A 21161-nucleotide genomic window follows, 5' to 3' on the forward strand; every position below is an offset into this window, starting at 1 on the left:
CATTTTTAAAGGGACAGTAAGCTTTGAGGCGTTGGGGTTTTTTGTTTTTGTTTTTCCTTTTGCAAGGAACCATTAAAATGCGCAATTTACTTTTCTCGTCTGCCCGATTTATTATTGGCCTGGAATCTTCGCTCAGCTTCTCACATTATCTGGAGCAGCTCTTCCATTACGTATTCCTGAGCTCTCGATAAACCAGATTAGGACAAACTGCTTAAAAAGAACCAGAATCTATGCATTTATAACCGAGAAGGTAATTATGGTGCATGTCATTATTTCCCTTCTTACGTCAATATTTTACTCAGATGTCATCTTCTCTGAAATGTTTACTTTGGTCTCATTAAATAAAATTAAAATCCCTGCCTCTCCCCCTCCCCGACTCTTCCTCTTCTTAACACGGAACACTGGCCTACTGTGTACCTATCTTGTTCATTATACGCCTCCCCCAACCTCCGCAGAATTTAAGGACCATAAAGGTAAGGATTTCCGCTGTTATCTTCATTGCTGTATTCCCATCTTCTAGGCTAGAGCTTAAAATTTATCAGACACTTACGCTCTCAGACCCCAGTCAGGTACAATTCTTTGCCTAATCTAAGTTGGGTATCTCTCTCGTGCTATTCTCCTTCCTAATTGTCAGGCTAAAGGCTCAAGGCCAGGATCTTAGAATTCAATTCAATATTAGACAGAAAAGGTGGACCCTAAGACCTTTTAAGACTGAGCAAAGGAAAATTTGAATATAGTAGGAGCCGACCTGCCTTTCCTGATTTATCTTTTCACACACAACCCAGCCAGCATTGGAGTGCAGATGGGGAAGGCTCAGGCAGTGACATCTCCGGACATTTTCCTCTTTTGGAAGGAAAATGTGTTAGACTGTAGCAACTAAAATAGGCTCAAATCTGTTTTAGCTCTGAGAGAGCATGTTCTGTTAAGATTTTGTGCTGTGCACAGTGGATTAGACCAGACCCTGTTGTAACTAGCTGATTTGGGATCATCTAGAGGTGTGATTAGAATCACACACAAAAAGTAGATGGTAAAAGACCTAAAAGAGGCAAGAATAAAATGCTCTCATTTAACATGAGAGAAATCTCATGAATTTTTTCTTAATTTCATTGGTATTATTTACTATTTTAATTTTTTAGACAGGGTCTTGATACATAGTTGAGTCTGGCCTTGAACTCGCTGTGTAGCCCAAGCTGGCCTCAAACTTGCAGCGATCTTCCTGCCTCAGCCTCCCAAGTGCTGGCATTATAGGCCTGCACTACTGTGCTCAGCTTGGTACATTTTTGATATACATAATTATCACATTTATCATAGGGAATTTGTATCTGTACATAATATATTTTGATTCCTTTTTCCCCATTCCCCTGCCATCCCTTTCAACCCTTCTACCTGTATTTGCAAAAGCTGTTTTTTCTTTACATTTTTTTGCCTTTTTCCTTCCTTCCCCTCCTCTTCTCATTTTCTTCATACTTCCCAATTTCTGTCATTCATTCTGATCCTTATTTATCCTTTCATTTTCTCACAAGAGAAATACTGTGACATCTAAATGTGTGTGATTTATTTTGCTTGAAAGTATGGTCTCAGAAAAAAAAAAAAGAAAGTATGGTCTCAGGGTGCATCTATTTACCTAGAAATGTCTCAAGTTTATCCTTCTTTATGACAGTGTAGTACTCCATTGTGTGTAAAATTCACATCTTTTTTATCCATTAATCCATTGATGGGCATTTGGGGTGTTTCCAAGATTTAGCTATTACAAATTGTGCTGCTGTAAACAGGGTGTATATATAGAATGATTCCATCTAAATGGAAAAAAATTTTTCGTTTAGGCTGGCCTTGAGCTCACTGTGTAGCCCAGGATGGTCTTAAACTCATGGTGATTCTCCTGCCTCAGCCTCCTGCTTCATCACTTTTACCCTTAGCCTCCTAAACACACATTCGGTACTGCATCAAAGTGTCAAATTTGGGCACAGACTTGTAAAACCATACCTGTAAAAAACATGTTGTTTTCTCATAAACACAAGTGCCATATTATTTTTAGAAAGTGTTCTGAACTAGGAGTTATAAAACCAGATTTCCAAACCCAACACAGTGGTGCATGCCTGTAATTCCAGAAATCCTAGCACTTGGGAGGCAGAGTCAGGGGAATCACTGTGAGTTTGAGGCCAGCCAAGGGTACATCGTTCAAGGCCAACCTCAACTTCATAGAGAGAACCAGTCTCAAAAAACAAAACACCCTCCAAATAAATCCTTTTCAACATAAACTTCTTTTTTTTTTTGTCTTTTTCATTTTTATCAGTACTGGGGATCGAATTCATGACTGCCTGCTTGCAAGGCAGGCGCTTATGCCGCTGAGCTAAATCCCCAGCCCCTCAACATAAACTTCTATAATTGAGTCATTTCTTGGATAGCCTCTCCTTCTGCCACATTTCCAATAATTTATTCAAAACTAACTTTTTGTTCAGCCTCAAAAAACATGTCTAATAGAACTGTTGAAAAATATAAAACTTGGGGCTGGGGATTTAGCTCAGCGGCATAAGCGCTTGCTTTGGAAGCAGGCAGTCATGAGTTCGATCCTTGGTACCTATAAAAAAATGAAAAAGACCAAAAAAAATATATATATATATATAAAACTTAACCTATCTGCTTTGTACTGATATGGTAATAGAAGCATGTTAATAAGGAAAATACTACAAAATAATTTAAATGGACTAAAAAAAGTGATTCTTTCTTAGCTATTTATTTGTTTTTGAGACAGGGTCTCAAAGACTGGCCTTGACTCATTATCTCATTATGCAACTCAGGCTAGCTTGAACTTGTATTTCTTCTGCCTCAGCCTCTGGCTTCTTTGCATTAAACTTGATGCTGCTTTTCAATTTTTACTAATGACTTTTTTTGACGAGACCGGGCGCGTTCAGGATGGTATGGCCGTAGACTAATGACTTTTTTTTGGAAGCAGTCTCACTTTGTAGTTGAGGCTGGCCTCAAACTCATGAAAATCCTCCTGACTCAGCCTCCTGAGGGGAAGGACTACACATATGCACCACACGTGGCTGATACTCTTAATATTTCAGTATCTATTCATGTCTTAACTGTTGTCTTTAAAGACTACTGAAAAAATATTTTAACAGCATTTTTTCATATTACTCTCTTAAGGAATTAATGGCTCTCTCCTTTTTTTTTAAGATAGGATCTTGTCACATAGTTAAGGCTGGCATTTGAACAAATGGTGGCACAGGGTAGGCATGAACTCACAGTGACCTTCCTGTCTCAGCCTCCTGAATGCAGGGATTACAGGTATGTACCACCATGCCCAACTCCACTATTTACTGACCAATGTCAGATTCTTGTTTTACATTCACCATGTTTCACATATAGTCATTGTTTCCCCCATTGTCAACTTTTTTTCACATCCGTTTATGCTTCTATGCAAATTTTGTGATTTAATTTGTAAATTTGTCTTTTATATTTGACAAAATTTATCACCAACTTATGTTTACACAATGTTTATAATTTGAGAAAATGCTATCAAAGTAGTATACAAAATGTTGAGAAGGCCGACTTAGAAGATTGAGGATGATGTTTAAGAGACAACAGGAAATGGAGATAGCCCTTTGCAGATAGGAAGGACATCTAAGGATAGAAGGAGAAAGGGCAGACAGGAAGGGAAAATAAAAAGGATCAAGATGCAATGTGTATGTACCAATTCCCCATGATGAATGTAATCATAATATAACACAACCATGTATTTTTAAAAATCAATTATGTGTGTGTCTTTTTGAAAGTCTCACTATGCAGTTCAGGATGACCTTGAGCTCACTTTGTAACCCAGGCTGGTCTAGAACTTGCAGTGATCCTCCTGCCTCAGCCTCCCGAGTGCCGGGATTACAGGCCTGAGCCACCCACACCCAGTTTCAATTATTTTTTTAAATTAGATTTTATTGGTACATTTTAGATACACATAATGATCAGTTCATCCTAGAGAATTTGTGCCTATACATAACTTCTCCCTTATTCCCCTTCCCTCCCTTCAACCCTGCCTTCCTTCCCTACTTACGGTTTTGTTTCCATGTTTTCCTTTTCTCATTTTTTTCTTTCCCCTTCTTTCCTTTCCCTCCTCCTCTCTTCCTTGTTCCTCCTTCATTTGACCATCTTCTTTCTATTTCACAATGGCTGTTATACATTATATACTTTACACCTTCAGTTTCTCACACAAGAGAAACAATGTGGTATTCACACATGTGACTGATTTATTTCACTTGAGGATGGATTCAAGGTGCAACCCCTTTTCCTAGAAATGTCTGGAGCATATCTTTTATGGCAGAGTAGTATTCCATTGTATAAAAACAAACAAACCACATCTTCATCCATTCACCAGTTGATGGGCACTTGGGTTGTTTCCAAGATTTGGCTATTACAAACTGTGCCTCTAAATCATAGGTATGCATATGTCACCACGGTATGATGCTTTTAGTTCTTTCAGGAAGATACTCAGGAGGGGAATGGCTGAGTCAAATGGGATCTATTGTCCTAGTTGTTTTGAGAAATCTCTACATTGATTTCCACAGTGGTTGCATCAGAAAAAAATAAATTCTTTTTTTTTTTTGTCTTTTTCATTTTTATCGGTACCAGGGATCGAACTTACGACTGCCTGCTTGCAAGGCAGGCGCTTATGCCGCTGAGCTAAATCCCCAGCCCCAGAAAAAAATAAATTCTTAATGTTAAAATATGAAGGCTTGTGCTCTTAGAAGCAGGTAGTTTATTCTTCCACCCATACAATATATGTTCAAGTTATTCATTGCAAAAATGTTGATAATTGTAAAAGGTTAAAAGTAACTCAAATATTTATCAAGAAGCAACTTCATAACTTATTTTACAATAGATACTACACAGAGAACTGCAAACTTAAACTCTCTAATATATAGAGAAAATTTTCTATAAAAAATGAAAAATGATATAAAATGCAAAATGTTAAATAAGCATGCTTTCAATTGTGTATGTAAGGGAGCTGAGAAGGAACATTTCCTTATCTGCCTATCTATATATAAAAAGTTTCAGGGAAGCCAGTAACAGTGGTTGCTTCCCTGAGGAAAGCAGTAAGAACTGAGTGACTCGGCAAAGAGGTGGAAGGACAGTGTTATGGTTTGTGTCTGGATGTCCCCTGAAAGCTTCATGTGGTCAGGCTTTTTGGAGGTGGTTGAATTTAGAGTTTGTGATTGGTTCATGGCTCAATTCTAGGACTAAGGGTGTGTGTGCTACACCTGCCTAGGGGTAGTAGCCAGCAAACCATATAAGGACAGAGTTTGTCTCTTCTCTCATTGTTTTGCTGCCTTCTGCCTACCATGAATGTTACTCCTGTGAGCCTGTCTGCCTTGGAGCCAGCTGGTAATGGACTTGAACCCTCTATAAACTAACCTTAACTTGTGAGTATTGGGTATTTTGTCTCAGCTATGAAAAAATTAACTAAAAAAAGTAACTAAAATGGCTTATAAGAGGAATTTTAATATTTATTGATTCCTGAACTATATGAATATATTATTTAATAGAAACATGAATATAACATGTAGAAATTATATATGTTTTGATTTTTTTCTCTATCTTTTTGAGATAGGGTTTCACTATACTCTTTAGGCTGGCTTTAACTCATGTTGTAGCCTAGGCTGGCCTCAAACTTGCAGTGATGCTCTTGCCTCAGCTTCCCAAGTTCTGGGATTACAGATGTGCACCATCATGCAACAATGCACCACTGCTGGCCTAGTTCTGCACACCAATTAGTATATGGTACTTTTAAATCAAAGGCACAATACATCATTCTAGGCACAATACATCATTCTACCCAATTATTCTTTTTTTTTTGTCTTTTTCCTTTTTATTGGTACTGGGGATCGAACTCACGACAGCCTGCTTGCCAGGCAGGTGCTTATGCCGCTGAGCTAAATCCCCAGCCCCTCCAATTATTCTTAGCATGCAGGCAAAATACTACCTTGCTAATCATTGTGAAATATATAATGTACTATGTACTACTACGTACTAATATGTAATGTACTATATACTAATTAATCTCTATATAGTACAAGAAACAGGAGCAGCTATATGGTAGATTATAAATGAATACTGACTATAATTACTAGTAGATGGAAGGTGGCAGCCAAAAGCAGAATAGGAGAGGTACTGACTTGTTTCCTACCACTCTCACAACAGATTAGGTCTGGGCCAAATGTATACTTTGCATCTATCTTTTGAAAAACAGAATTTTTTCCCCAATAGTGGATATATGATAATTAAAGACCACTATTGAAGAAAGAGATCTGCTGTGATGGGGCAGCTACATGGAATGAACAAGAACATTAAAGTGTTTAGGAAATAAAAATCAAGCCAAGAAGCTCTTGTAGAATTTACTTTATTTAGTATGAGAAACAAAGTATGACAACAATGGTTGTAAAGGACAAATCAATGAAAAGTAGTATGCGTTTTGGAAAACTAAATGATTTCTTCTTACACCTTAAGTTTCTGGGCATGCAGAGGGTACTGCCTAGGAGTTTAAATGCCCAAGGAAAATGAGGGACAGTGAAGAGTTTGGTGTGGCTAAGACATGACATCTCATTTGTTATGTCCTGTTTCTTTCTAGCAGAAAGGAAACAATGGTGGTGGGGAGAGAAAGAATAAATACCAAAGGGATTTACTACACAAATGTCCATCACACGTTTTCATTTGTTCCTTGCAAGAGCTAACCAAGAAGAGCAAGGCTAATTATGACAATTGTCATCTTGAGAAGAGCACTGGTCTTCATAGGCAAATATGTCAAATCTAGACATTCTGATTTGCCACAGAAGTAGAAAAAAAGACACAAAGTTTTAGGGAGAACCAAATCACAATACACTGGGCAGAGGTTGGTGTCAGGAGATTACAGAGAGTAATTCGATGAGGGAACAGTCTATGATTGACCCACATACACAAAGGGTGTCTTAGCGAAACTGAAGAGGACTGATCCTTAGACCAATCACATCTTTGCCAATCTCTGTCACCTGTGAAAGAGGAAAACCAAGGACTAAATTAGATTTGTGGAATCCTACAGTTTGTTCGTATGCCTCTCACTAAACATTTGTTACTAAGACAATGGAGCAAGAGAGAGAAGCTCTAGTTTTTTTCGATATCACTGCCCCAAGGGAAAGGGCCACGTGGTTCTCTTTCTCCTTCCTTTAGTGTAGATACATTCTTTTTTAAATTTTATTTTAGTACTAGGGCTTAAACTCAGGAATTCATGCTAAGAAGTCAGCATGCCACCACTGAGCTATAACTTCAGCCCTTTTGACTTTATTTATTTATTGAGACAATGTCTTGCTAAATTACTTACACTTGTTTTGAATTTGCAACTGTCTTGCCTTAGCCTCTTAAGTAGCTGGGATTACAGGCTTGCACCTAGCTGTAGATATTCTCTTTTTTTTTTTTTTGAGAGAGAGGGTCTCACTATGTAGTTTAGGCTGGCCTTGACTTACTGTGTAGCCCAGGCTGGCCTCAAACTCATGGTGATCCTCCTATTTCAGGTTCTGCTGGGATTACAGGCATGTGCCACGCCTGGCTATGCAGATGCATTCTTGAGGACAATACTTACTGTAGTGACCCTGCAGATCTGACCCTTGAACTCGGGGGAATAGCAGGCTCCACTGAGTGGACACTTCTCCACTGGCTTTCCACGGTAGATGGGCCGGTAAGATGCAGCACAAATGTCAAAAGGATTGTGCATGTCATAATTCAGCTGACAGGCATCGGTGGGGTTCTTCTCACAGGCAGACAGGATTTTTCGGGTCTAAGAAAGGGAAGGAGACTTTATTTTAGAGGATAGGAAAGCAGCACAGAACAATTCAGATGATATTACCATGGTGTAGAAGTTTGATGTAAGGTGCAAATACAGCACATGTTAAGAGTTAACAACTGCTACTCTTGTACCAAGGTTTCTTCTCTATACCGAAGTGGCCTCACACATCTGTACCTAAAATTTTTCACATTGTGGGGATTATCAGGGAAAGGCCCTAAAAAAGATGAAAATAGGTTTCCATTGCTCAATGGGAATGCTTTGGAAGGATACAAACAATGGACCGTGTATGTGAATTAGTAGCAGTCAAGATAGGCTATCTGGAGTTTACAATTAGGGTTATTCTTGTCAGCTTTTCCTCAGACAAACAATATCTAGAATAAATAAAGAACTCAAAAACTCCCCTGAATTTAAAGACTTGATCAAAAGATGGGCATCTAAGCCATGCATGCTTATAATCCCAGTCTTCATGAGGCTGAGGCAGGAGGATTGTTGCAAGTTCGAGATCAGCCTGGGCTAAAAAGTGAACTCAAAGTCAGCCTGAACTGCACAGTGAGGCCCTGTCTCAAAAAGACGGGAAAAAAAAAAAAGAGAGAGAGAGAGAGCCATCTGAAATGAATAGCACTTCTCAGATGAAGTACAAACATGAAATACATGAAAAAAATGTTCAACATCTTGAATCATTAACTGAGAGGTGCAAATTAAAACAATGCTGAGACTCCATGTCACTCTAGAAAGAATGGCTATCATCAATAATCAATCAATAACAAATGCTGGTGAAAAAGGGAACCTTCTCCACTGCTGGAAATGCACACTGGTGAAACCATTGTGGAAATCAGTGTGGAGATTCCTCAAAACACTAAAACTAGATGTTTCATTTGACTCAGCTATTCCCCCTTCTTGGTATTATCCTGAAAGAATTAAAAGCATCATACCACAGCAATCTATGCATATCCATGTTTACAGTGGCACAATTTATAATAGCTAAATCTTGGAAAGAGTCCAAATGCCCATGACAGATGCCACTTACTGCTGAATGGATAAAAAAGATGTGGTTTTTTGCTACAATGGAGTACTACTCAGTCATCAGAAGGATAAGTTTGAGACATTTCTTGCTAAATGGATCCACCTTGAGACCGTACTCTTAAGTGAAATAAATTGGACACACATGTTTAAATATTGCATTGTTTCTCTGGTGTGAGAAACTGAAAGTGTAAGGACCAAAATGTATAATTGGGAAATGGAAAGAAAATGTTCAAATGAGAAGGGAAACTATGGAGGAAGGAGGGAAAGGAAGAAAGAGACAAGAAAAAGAAAAAACAAACAAACAAACAAATAAGAAAAACATGTAAACAAAGTTTTATAATTAAGGAGGAGAAAAGTGGTTGAAGGGAGGGAAGGGGAATGGGAAAAAAGCAGTAGCAAGATACACCATGTACAGGTATAAATCTCTTATGATGAACGCTATCATTATGTTTATCTAAAATATACCAATGAAAAATAAATATTTCCTTCAAAAAAGATTGGGCCAGGTGTGAGGTGCATGCCTATAATGCCAGCACTCAGGAGTCTAAGGCAGGAATATTGCTGTGAGTTTGAGGCCAGCCTGGGGTACATCATGAATTCAAGGCCAGCCTGTACTGTAGTAGATCCTACCTCAAAGAATGAAATAAAATAAAACATTGGGGTTATTTACAGTCACACGAATGCCATATGTAAATAATTACAACGGAGAGTGGCATTCTGTTGACTCCTTTTTCTAGAATGTTTTGTAGAATATATATACTTTTTTTCTTCTTTTCCTTTCAGAGGTTTGCCTTGCTCTTCCAAAAGCAGATCTAGTTCTTACTGAAGGAGCTTGCACTCACCTGTTGAGCCACCTCAGGCTTAGGTCCAAGTTCCAGCAAGCGCCGAGCAAAGGTGGCAGCAGTCTTGAAGTTCTTAAGCTTGAAGAAGAGATTGAGGGCTGTCCGCAGCACTAAGATCATGTGCACAGGCTGGAGGTTGGAGTGGGTGAAGTAGGCTGCCATCTGGTGGACAGAAAGAGAGAGATGCGTCAAGCTGGGGGATGTCATTTATGAACTGCGGCACCTTCTTAAAAAAACAAAGTAAGGGGGGCTGGGGATTTAGCTCAGCGGCATAAGCGCCTGCCTTGCAAGCAGGCAGTCATGAGTTTGATCCCTGGTACCAATAAAAAGGAAAAAGACAAAAACAAAAACAAAAACAAAAAAACAAAGCAAGGCAAACCAACAAGACCAGCTAGGTAAAACACAGAAGTCCTCTAGGTACTATGCCTGGACAACTGCTGAAATGTGAAGGATGGAGAAATAGCACCTCTACTTACAGAAATAGAACAAAATTCCTTTTCCTCCCCAGAGCCAGATCTGGGAATGGAACCAAAGAATTCAGATCTTATGGAGGGTGCAGTGGAAAATACCACTGCAATGCTCAGAGTTCGACAGATCTTACCTCACAGATGCGCTTTTGCTGGTCTAGAGTCTCTTTGGGCAGCTTCTTCCTTTCTATCTCCATGGACAAACCCACAATATACTCCCGGCAAATGGTGATGAGCTGCTGGGCCTGGAGAAGTTGCCAAGGAAGGTCATGGTACTGAGACAATAACTTGAGGCCATGGGGGGAGAACTAGCGTTGGGACAAATGGTTACACTCCTCGTACCTCAGCAATCTCCTGCTTATTGTCTACAACGAGAAGTGGCACACTGAGTAAGATGGAACGGAACTTTTCCACAGCCTCCTCAAACTTGCCAACTGTAGTGAGCTGGTAGCACAGCTGTAACCTCTGGATGAGGTCATTAAGCTTTAGGCCTATAGCTGGCACACCATTTTTCAGCCCTGCATCCTTCCTGGAAAGGCAAAAGTAAGAGGAAAACAGGATCATCAGTAGCCAAGTTGATTTCTTTTCCTGGCAAATGTGACCACAATTCACTGTGAAAGTAGCTGGAGAATAGGGTGGCAGCAAGTATAAATTTAACCCCATACAGTAGCAAAGCAAAGTTCTTCTCCAGTGAGGAAACCCCGTCTCTGGGACAATCTGTGTCACTGAGGCTAATGCCTGAAATAATCCACCCCAATCTGGAACGGGAGAGGCAAGGAACTCACCAATTGCGGCTGGGGTAGGCATACATGGAGGGCAGGCAGGGCAAAGCCTGATAGGTAGTACGGCCTCGGGCATATGTCTGTAGGAATAGTTGCTTGTAGGGGCCAAACTGGATTACTCCTACCTGGTCATGAAGCAGCTGGAAGAATGACAGGAAAGAAATACAATCATTTTGGCTCTACCACTAAGAACTAATATTACACAATGGGTCCATAATTCTCTGTACTAGTTTTCTCATCAGCAAAATACACTTAATTACTGTATCTACTTTATTTACTAATACCTATACTTACGATAGTAGTTAGCACACAATGAACATTGAATGTTAGTGATTGTTGTGAGTTTGAGGCCACTCTTGGCTACATAGTGGGTTCAGAGCCAGTGTGAACCACAAAAAACAAAACAAACAAAAACCCCACATAAACCAACCATCTCCCTGAGGCCCTGGGCTGCACACACTCAAGAGGAAGGGCCAAGGTTGAAGAAGAAGACTTACCCGCATGGCTGTTTCGAAAGAGCCTGCCAGGATGTGATCAACTGGAAGCTGAGAGTTATTGCACCAGATCTACCAAGAAACAGAAAAGTCAAACAAAATGAAAACTTTCCCTTTCTCTTCCCAAATGATCCTCTTCAATAACTATTAATAGAAAAGTATTCAATGGTTCACACATTTATCAAGAGTTAGTAGGATAAGACTCATCCTCACAGGGCTACGCTTCCATACATACTTGAGTTGGGCTTGTTCCCTTGGTTGGGGGCACAAAGAACCCATCTTCAGCCCCGCCAGCTGCCCCAGGAGGTACATCCTAGAGCAAAAATGAAAATTAAGTCTTTTTTTTTTTTGTACCAAGGATTGAACTCATAACCTCGCATTTGCCAAGCAGGCACTTATGCTGCTGAGCTAAACCCCAGACCTCAATTAAGTCATTTTTAAACTCTTTTAAGCACTTTGTTCTGAAGAATCTAAAACATAATTATTTACCTTATTTCCCATTTCAGCGGGAGAAAATATGCCCATAATAGGAGCCACTTCACCAGTATCAAAAGCTCCAACTCAGATTTTAAAAGTGTGTTGCCTTTCACAAAGCTGCTGCTGGCACAACCTTGACTAAACTCTTCTATCTTTCAAATGGGAGATGAGTATCACATTAGAACATGTCCTAGTTTCCCCCCTTTTTGCTGCTATAACAGGACAAACAGAAGCAATAAGGCCACTAATTCCGACCTTCTCATTTCTCCTTTCAAGTGGGAGATAAGCACTAGATTAGGTGGGTCTAGATCTTGACCCCTGCCCCCCTAATACCATAGAACAAGTGGTGATAAGGCCACTGGTTTCCACAAGGAGAAATGGAGGGAACTTTAAAGAGTAAGAATTCCATGTACCAGCTCAGGGGGGAGCTCCAGATCTTCTTCCACATCCCAGCCACCTCCTTCTTCTTGTCCCTTGCCAAGAACATCATCCCCCAAACCTTCTGTAGCCTCCACAAATCCATCTACAACGAAAACCCAGATTAAAATAGATTTGGGTGGTGGCACAATCTCAGCCAAAGCACAGCAAAATGTTGAGATCATAACTGGCTCCACTGTTCGGAAGCCTGCAAAACAGCTCACAACTAGTTCTGATCCAAGGAGTCTACCTTCCCGACAGCATTCTTACCTTCATCCAGCTGCAGTTCTGCATCCTCTCCCCAGCCCTCAGTGCCAACAGTGTCAATGTCAATGTCAGCAGCCAGTGCTCCTCCCTTTCCTTAGCAAGAGAAGAAACAGGTACGAGTCAGTTGTAGCCCACAAGACGGAGATACAGTCTTCTCTGCAGACAAGCTGGATCCTTTCAAAAATAGTTGTGCAATATCTGCCTACTTATTATTTTCACGTATTATGTATTTTTGTGTTATATATATTTTGCTAATCTGCAACATATTTCAGAGAGATGAAACAGAAGAGAGATAACTACCTTCACACTACCAAAACCTGGCTCTTAAACCACTTTTAAGTTACTAGTCTTTGGCTGCCAACTCTTGGAACTTCTTCCTGAGATCCTAAGTCTCCACTCTAAGTCACCACTGCAACAGTGCGTGCAGGACACAAGGACAAAGGATGATAGAGGAAATAAAAAGAAAAAGCCAAGTTGGACATAAAATGCAGTCTTGCCATTGAGAGCCAGTTAGGATCTCAATATTTTGCTGTGTTTTGGCTCAGACTGTGCCAGAGGCTTTCACTTAGAAGTGAACTAGCAGACTAATTGAGAAAACAGGAGAAGGGTAAAGATGGCAGTGGCAGGCTGTGATAGTACCCATTTGCACACTCGCGTGACAGAAATATAGGTGCTTCAATTTGTACTTGAAGACTATGTCATTAATGATAAAACACTGGAACATGACTACATATATAGTGAAACCTAGGGAAATACACCAAAACACTTACAGAGTTTATTAGTGCTAAAGGAATAATTCCCCATCCCTAATTCCCAAAATTTTCTTCTACAACTACAAAAAGCTTTTCTTTATACCGCAGATCTGACTGGCATTTCAATGCTCTATAATGCTTCACACAGAAAAATAGACAAATGAAACTAAGTGCTAATGGCACTCTCTGGGATGATTTCTACAAAATAAATGAAAAAAGTGCTACGTAAGAAATGGGCACTGACCTTTGCTGGCAATGGAGCCTTCAAAGAATCCTTTAGACACAGTTAGCAAGGGCCAGTTGGTGTCCAGTGGCATGATAGGTGCAGGTGGCTGGAGCAGCTTAGCATTAGGGTCAATGTCTGGGATCTAAGAGGTAGGAGAAGATAAAAGGTTTAAACACAAACAATTCTCAGGAATCCTATACAGAAGGGTATGGAGATTCTTTTAAGCTTATTTATTTCTCAGCCTCTCTCTGTAACCAGATGGGATAGTTTTAAATTATCCTAAGAGCTGAGTTAATCCTGCAATCAAAGACACACACAAAAAAATGAAGACTCACCGTCTCCTTCTCTGGGTCAAATGTTTCCTTCAGACTCTCAGCTTCTTCATCTAGGCCATGAGTAGCAGCTGTGAGATAGGCCAAGGACTCTGCAGAGAAACCAGATTTTATGATACAGATACATTTTCAGGGGAATAGTGTGGTGGCAGGCAGACTCCAAAATGAAATCCCTCCCCTACAGTGATCCCTGTCTCCTAGTATTCAAGTACTTGAATAATAACCTGCTGTTAAGTGTGGGTCTAGATCTCCTAACTTACTAACTACTTACTAATTACTGGCCTCCAAAAGGACAGACAACGCAGAGGTAACAGGATGTTACTGCTGGGGTTAGTTTATAATTGTGCCTTCCCTCTTCAGTGCTTTATTTCCAGCCCTATTTTTTATTTTGAAACAGGGTCTTGCTATGTTGCCCAGGTAGGACTTGAATTTGCAATCCTTCTGCCTTGGCTTCCTGAGTGCTTGCAAACCAGCTGCCATGCTGTGCACTGCCCTATGCAGAACTAACATGGCAAGAAAATGACATTTCCCAGATAACAGAGAACAAGGGCCTGAGTAATGCCCCCTGAGGTAACTGCATGTGAAAGTGGGTCCCAAGCTGACCCTGATATATCTGCAGTCCAGGTCAACACCCTCACTGCAGTCCTATGAGAGGCACTGAGCCAGAGCTAAACCTTGCTCTAAACTGTAAGTCATAAATGTTTGTTGTTTAAACTACAAATTGAGTATCCTTCATTGACATTCTTGGGATCAGAAGTGTTTCAGAGTGTTTTGGATTTTGGAATAGTCTTTAGACTTTACTGGTCAGGTACCCTAATCTGAAAATCTGAAATTCAAAATGTTCTAAAATCTTTTGAGTTTTGTATTGATATTCAAGAAGTTTTGCATCTTGGAGCTTTTCAGGTTTTGAGTTTTTAAATTAGGAATATTTAACCTGTACTAAGTTTCTGACTAATTTCTTAGACAGCAATTAATTGCTAGTGAATATAGTTACTTATCTTTAAGATCCATCATCAATGTAAATAACCAGCCTAGACTACAAAGTGAGTTCAAAGCCAGCCTGCACTGCACAGCAAGACCTCTCTCAAAAAGACAAAAAATTAAAAAAATAATAGTTTTATTTTATCCAAACAATTACATTTACTAGAGTGTCTCTAGTAAGTAGTTTCTATACATATATAGAGGAACATATTTTATTAATTTTTTTGTATATATTATTGAACTTAGGGGTACTCTACCACTGAGCTGCATCCCTTAGCCCTTTCTAAAATTTTTTATTTTGAGACAAGGTCTTGCCAAGTTGCCCAAACTGGCCTTAAACTTCTGATTCTCCTGTTTTAGCCTCCCAAGTAACCAGGCATGTGCTACCGTGGTCAGCTTGCTCCAGGACTTTTAAACCTCTTGTCTTCCCCATGACTGTTTTCTTTTTTTTTGTCTTTTTGAGACAGGGTCTCACTATGCAGTTCAGGCTGGCCTTGAGCTCACTTTGTAGCCCAGGCTGGTCTGGAACTCACAACGATCTTTCTGCCTCAGCCTCCCGAGTGCTGGGATTATAGGCATGAGCCACCACGCCCCGCTCCATGACTATTTTCTTAAGGATGCTGGCAAGACTGGGTATTCTGGCTGTAACTCCCTTTGATTTTAAAGAAAATCTAAGCTTGGTATGAATGTGTCATTTCTCCTAAAAAGTATACAATAAAGGGCAATTGTACATAAATGAAGCAATAGGAAAAGCAAATATTTTTTAAGGCCTCCAAGGAGCTACTTACTCTGTCCACAGTTCTTTAGGATCCGCACTCGCTCAGACACATCACCCAGGTATAAAGCATTCTGATAATGGCCGCTCATATCCTTTCTGATCTCAGCTGCACCAAGTCAAGAGACAAAAACTTAGGTTTTCTATGGTTTGTTTGTTTGTTTTTGAGACAGGGTCTTTCTATGTAGTTCAGGCTGGCCTTGAACTCACTATGTAGCCTAAGCTGGCCTCAAACTTGTGGCAATCCTGCTGCATCAGTCTCCTGAGTGCTAGGATTGCGGGTGTGTGTCTGTATGCCCAGTAGGTTTTTTCTTAAGTTTTCTTGCTCCCTATTGGCTGTCTCTAAAAATCCCTCTTTCCAACAGTGATTTTAGGGACCTCACCAATCTTCATCATCTTGCGAAGTTTCTCCAGGTTGCCAGTGATAAGGTACAGGAAGGAAAGTTTATCAAAGTTTTTGGTGCGTTGATAGCACATTTCCACAATCTGGTGGTTTCCCTGTAGCAGGGCCACTTCTCCCAGTTTTTCCCAGCAGTTCTTGTCATCCAGTGCTTTAGCTGCTTCCAAAGCAATCTAAAGAACCCCCCGAGATCAGTGTTAACAGGACACTAGGCAGGATACACTGTGACTCAAAACAAGGAACACTGTGGTCAAAGTATGTGTCTTCAAATACATTTCCCAGAGAACTCCCTATACTTTCAATAGCTCCTAGCTCCCATTCTATTTCTGTTGAGAATTTTATATACAAACAGGATTTCTTTAGAGCCATGAATAGAAAAATCTTCTTACATCATTTTCATCTGGAGATATTTTCTGAAAAACTCACTTTTAAAACAAAATCACCTAACAGATGCTGATTCTATAGGACCAGTTCTTGCCTAGCTACTGTTATTCCTACCTGCTGGGTTTAACGACATGCAGATGAAATCATAAAAGAAGGGATTCAGAAATAGAAAAACCAATATTCCTAAGCTCTTTCTTCACTGGAAAATAATGCCTATGTCCTCTGAGTTTCAACATTTCATAAATATTTCTTTCCCTAAGCAAAATCAAGTGTCAAGGAAATAATGTATGTTTTCAAATTTTATACTGTTTTGCTTTTATCTTGGAAGTTATTTAACTCAGACAAATGTCAATGGTGGAAATGCTGTGGCAGAAGCAGAGAGGAAAAAGTAAAAATAAAAACAAAACCCAAAATCCCTATCTTGATTACAGAGCCAAGCCAAAATAATGCTTTACGAAAGCCACCCTCTCTTAACGCTTTATAAAATGATCTGGGGCCAATGACCACATTCTGCTCACCTCAATGTTTCCACACTCCAGTGCCAGACTGAAGCGAGTTTTCTCATCCTTGACAAAATGCAGCGCCACTTCTGGGTAGCCCTTCTTCTGGAGGTAGGCGATGATGGACTGGCCGACCAGTTTGGCATTCCTCACCATGTGCAGTACCTAGACATGAGGGGTTGGGTAGGGTAGGGAAGCAGAGATTACCTACAGAAAAAGAACTGCTGCCCCTCTGAATACTTCAGTGTATGTCCTCATATCCTACCTCATCGTATTTTCTGTTGATCAGGGCCAGCTTGAATTTGAACTCAGTGGGGTCAATGGTGAGTACTCGAGGACGACATTCCCTGTCTAGGCAATACACATTGTTGCCCTTCACTCGTGTGACATAGATGGGTAAATCCAGAGTTCGGATGATCCCATGGTCCCTAAGAACAGGGGGAAGACAGTAGAACTTTCAGGGAGGAGGAACTCAGGCTGTGAAAAACAGCACAAGCTCATGGCACAGCCTTTTATCTTCTCTTTACCCTCTACCAAGTGTCACTTAAAAGTAGTATAGATGGGAAGTGATTTAAATTGATTTTATTCTTTTGTACGTTGGAGTAGATGATATGGTCTTCCTTTATAAACTATTACTCTAGGGGCTGAGTAATTGACATGACCAGAATGAGACCTAAAACTTAAATTCTACATTCTGATATAGAATTGATAGGTTACTATGAACTGGTAATTCCTTCTTTATATGTCACAAGTGAAAGTAAAAAAGGTAAATATGCAGTTACACATGACACACAAAGATAATGAAAAGCAAAAAATATTTTGAACTGAATGAGAATAAAAACATTACAAGTTAAAACTTATTATTAGTTAATGCAGTACTTGATAATTTATAGCCTTAGATGCACCAAAGAATTAGAAGAATTACTGAAAATAGTGGCTTCTACATGCATATATTAGGAGAGACTAAAAATTAACAAACACACATCTCAAAAATTGTACTGTTCATTTAAAAGTTAAGCCAATGGGATGGGGATTTAGCTCAGTGCGTAAGTGCCTGCCAAGTGCCTGCCTGGCAAACGTGAAGTTGTGAGTTCAATCCCTGGTACCAAAAAAAAAAACTAAAAACAAAACAAAAAACAGTAAAAGTTAAGCCAAAAAGAATACTTAGAAGAAAGCAATAAAGTCAGCAGTAGAAATTAACAGAAAACAAAAATACAGCATAGAAGTTCAATAATGGCAAAAGTTGGATAAAACTGATAAGCATATGACAGTAATTTTTAAAAAAGAGAAAAAGGTAATAGAAATGAAAAAGGGCTGTCACTATAGATCCTGTAGAATAAGGCTGTAACTTCTAAAAATGAACAAACTTAGCTGGGCATAATGTCACACCCAAAGTTTCAGCCACTCAAGAGGCTGAGGTAGGAGGATCACAAATTCAAGCCCAACTTGAGGCAACTTCTATCTCCCAAAAAGTAAGAAGGATATAGCACAGTGATAGCACTCCTTGGTTTGATCCCCAGTACCTTAAAAGATTTTTTGGCCAAAATTCACCAAAAAATGAATTAAAAAATCTTCTCGTCCTATTAACAACCAAATAAAATAAACTGAATAAATAAAGATTTTTTCCTGTGAAGAATATCCCATGCCCAAATCGCTTCATTGGTAAAATTCTAATCAACATTCAAGGAAGAAGTATGACTTAGGGAAGAATTAGTTCTAACCTATACAAACTTATTAAGAGAGCAAAATATCTCAGGTCAATCTCACTTTTAAACACAAATGAGAAAATCTCAAGCCAAATATCAGTAACCTAAAACTAGGAATATTTGTAAAGGGTAAAAATATCATGACCAAGTTGAGACTGTATCAGAAGTAAAATGCTGATCAAACATTAGAAAAACTCAGTTGTATTAACTATATTAGTCAGTAAAAGGAGAAAAATGAAATGATTCCTTAATTCATGAAGAAAAAATACCTAATAATCAAAATTATTCAAAATAAAACTCTTAGCAAGCCTGGATATGGTAGTACACAATTATAATATCAGCTACAGTGCAGGTGAGGCAGCAGGATCATATAGTCAAGGTAAGCCTGGACAACTTAGCAAGGCTGCCTCAGAATAAAATTAAAAACAAGAAAAAGAAAAAAGACTTGAGATGTACCTCTGTTCCATGGGTTCAATCCATAATACTGCTAAAAGTAAAGTGAAACCAAAAACTAAAAAGGAATCTTAACAATCGGAAATAATAACCAAAACTCCTTACTAGATATCCATAAAAAATCTACAATAAGCTCACATAATAACAGTATGGTGAGAGCCCACCCTTAGGAAAATATATCAGTGTATAAGTACTCAAAAGAAAAAGCAAAACTGCATCTACCCACAGGTGCTATGATTATTTGTAAAGAAGTAAATTACTAGAATTAATAAGATTAAAGAAGTAAGATTGCAGCAAGGTCCTCGAAATAACATTGACATAAAATTTAACTGTATTTCTAAATATTAAAAAATATTAGAAAGTTAAATAGATTACCCACTTATAAGTAGCACTAAAAACTACCATGTGCTTAATAAATTTACCTAAGAACTATAAGATCTTTACAGAGAAAACTATACAATTTTAGATTCAGAAAACATAAATAAATGAGAGCTACTATACTATATCAATGTTGTAAAGAGAGCAGCTATCCTCAATATACTGATTTAATGCAGTTCCAAGTGAAATCATGACAGATGTCTTTGGTCTGTCTTATTTTGTGTGGAATTTAGCAAGCTAATTCAAAAATGCACATGCGAATGCAAAAATTACTTGAGAATACCTAATGACTTTTAAAAAATAAAATGGAAAAGATTAAAGGTCTTGTATTACATGTGAAGATTAATCACAGAGCTACAACATTTAATTAAATACTGTAGAATTAGACCAAGGATAAAGATTACAGAAAACAGACCCTTGCATTTCTGAAAACATAATTTATATAATGATGGCATTCCAGAACCATTGAGAAACAGTGGTCTTTTCCATAAGTAATACTTCACCATTTACTGTTCTTATGGAAGAAGGCAGGACTGATTTTCATATACCTCACATCACATGTAGAAATCAACTTTAGATAGATCACAAACTAGATATAAAAGTCAACACTCCAAAGTTTTTACAAGAGGGCCAGGGATTCAGCTCAGCAGCATAAGCGCCTCCCTGGCAAACACGAGGTCATGAGTTAGATCCCTGGTACCAAAAAAAAAGTTTTTATAAGAGAATATAGAAGAATAACTTTATGATTTTGGAGGTCAGTAACTTCCTTTCATTCTTTTTCTTTTCTTTTTTAAGACTCAGTCTGTTCCTTCTTTTGTTGCTTTTCTTTCTTTTCTTCTTCTCTCTGTCTCTTTTTCTAAGACACAGTTTTGCCATGTAATCTCGGCTGGCTTTTATTTCAAGAACCTTCTGCCTCAGCCTTCCAAGTACTGGGATTATGGGCATGTACCATCATATCGGGTTCAAGATTTTTTTAAACAGGATACAAAATGCAACTTCCACAAAAGATAAATTAATAAATTCAGCTGATCAAAATTTAAAACTTCTGTTGTTAGGGAGGAACAAAAAGAGAATGAGACAATGTGTTCATTTTCTGAGAACAGAGGATTTTAACGTTTGCAATATATAGCCCTGATAAAGGACTGATACTCAAACATATAAAGAACTCACACATATTAACAATAAAAAAAAACCTGCCAACTCAAAAAGTAGATTAGAGAACAGAATTTACAGAAAAGTAAATTCTAATGGATGGCCAGAGAAAAGATACTCAATTTCATCGGAAAAAGAGAACAGCAAAATAAAATTAAAGTGAGATACCCTTACACATCTACCAGATGGACAATTATAAAAGCATCACGAAGCCAATTATTGGTCAAGATGACAAAGTAAGAAACTTACATAATGCTTGTAGAAGTGTAAATTGGTACAACCACTTTGGAAAATAGTTTCACATAACACAGTAAATATGAAGATATGCATACTCTAGTTTAGCAATTCTACTTTGGGTATATACACTCTATAGAGAAATATACGTACATGTATACCAACCAACACATACAAGGTTTAAAAGAACGCTATTTGTGATAGCCAACAACTAGAATTCACTCAACTATTCCTCAATTAAAACTGACAACAGCATCACCATATAATGAAGTATTATAAAATAAACATAGTAGAACCACAGGAAGAATC

At 38.7% G+C, this 21161-nt stretch overlaps 1 protein-coding gene and 1 long non-coding RNA gene across 3 annotated transcripts in view; one reads left to right on the forward strand and one right to left on the reverse strand.

Moving 5' to 3' along the window:
- Window positions 1–6: 6 nt before the first annotated feature.
- Window positions 7–11188, forward strand: LOC134476957 (uncharacterized). Its single transcript, XR_010048810.1, has 2 exons — window positions 7–3291; window positions 4627–11188. It is a non-coding gene; the product is annotated as an uncharacterized LOC134476957 (long non-coding RNA).
- Copa (COPI coat complex subunit alpha) overlaps window positions 6379–21161 on the reverse strand; it is a 54304-nt gene continuing 39521 nt past the window's right edge. For both annotated transcript variants that reach the window (XM_003466569.4, XM_063253514.1), the window contains exons 18-33: window positions 17195–17357; window positions 16948–17094; window positions 16029–16218; window positions 15659–15754; window positions 13893–13981; window positions 13576–13699; window positions 12583–12672; window positions 12309–12418; window positions 11654–11731; window positions 11422–11490; window positions 10928–11064; window positions 10485–10671; window positions 10277–10387; window positions 9676–9837; window positions 7607–7801; window positions 6379–7019 (exon numbers count right to left, since the gene is read on the reverse strand). In XM_003466569.4, coding sequence (XP_003466617.1) covers window positions 6960–7019; window positions 7607–7801; window positions 9676–9837; window positions 10277–10387; window positions 10485–10671; window positions 10928–11064; window positions 11422–11490; window positions 11654–11731; window positions 12309–12418; window positions 12583–12672; window positions 13576–13699; window positions 13893–13981; window positions 15659–15754; window positions 16029–16218; window positions 16948–17094; window positions 17195–17357 — 2008 coding nt within the window. In that variant the 3' untranslated portion in view covers window positions 6379–6959. The remainder of the gene's footprint in view (window positions 7020–7606; window positions 7802–9675; window positions 9838–10276; window positions 10388–10484; window positions 10672–10927; window positions 11065–11421; window positions 11491–11653; window positions 11732–12308; window positions 12419–12582; window positions 12673–13575; window positions 13700–13892; window positions 13982–15658; window positions 15755–16028; window positions 16219–16947; window positions 17095–17194; window positions 17358–21161) is intronic.

This window comes from Cavia porcellus, unplaced genomic scaffold (assembly GCF_034190915.1).
Source record: "Cavia porcellus strain 051 isolate PalLab524CR breed Dunkin Hartley unplaced genomic scaffold, mCavPor4.1 scaffold_7, whole genome shotgun sequence".
Lineage (NCBI taxonomy): Eukaryota > Metazoa > Chordata > Mammalia > Rodentia > Caviidae > Cavia > Cavia porcellus.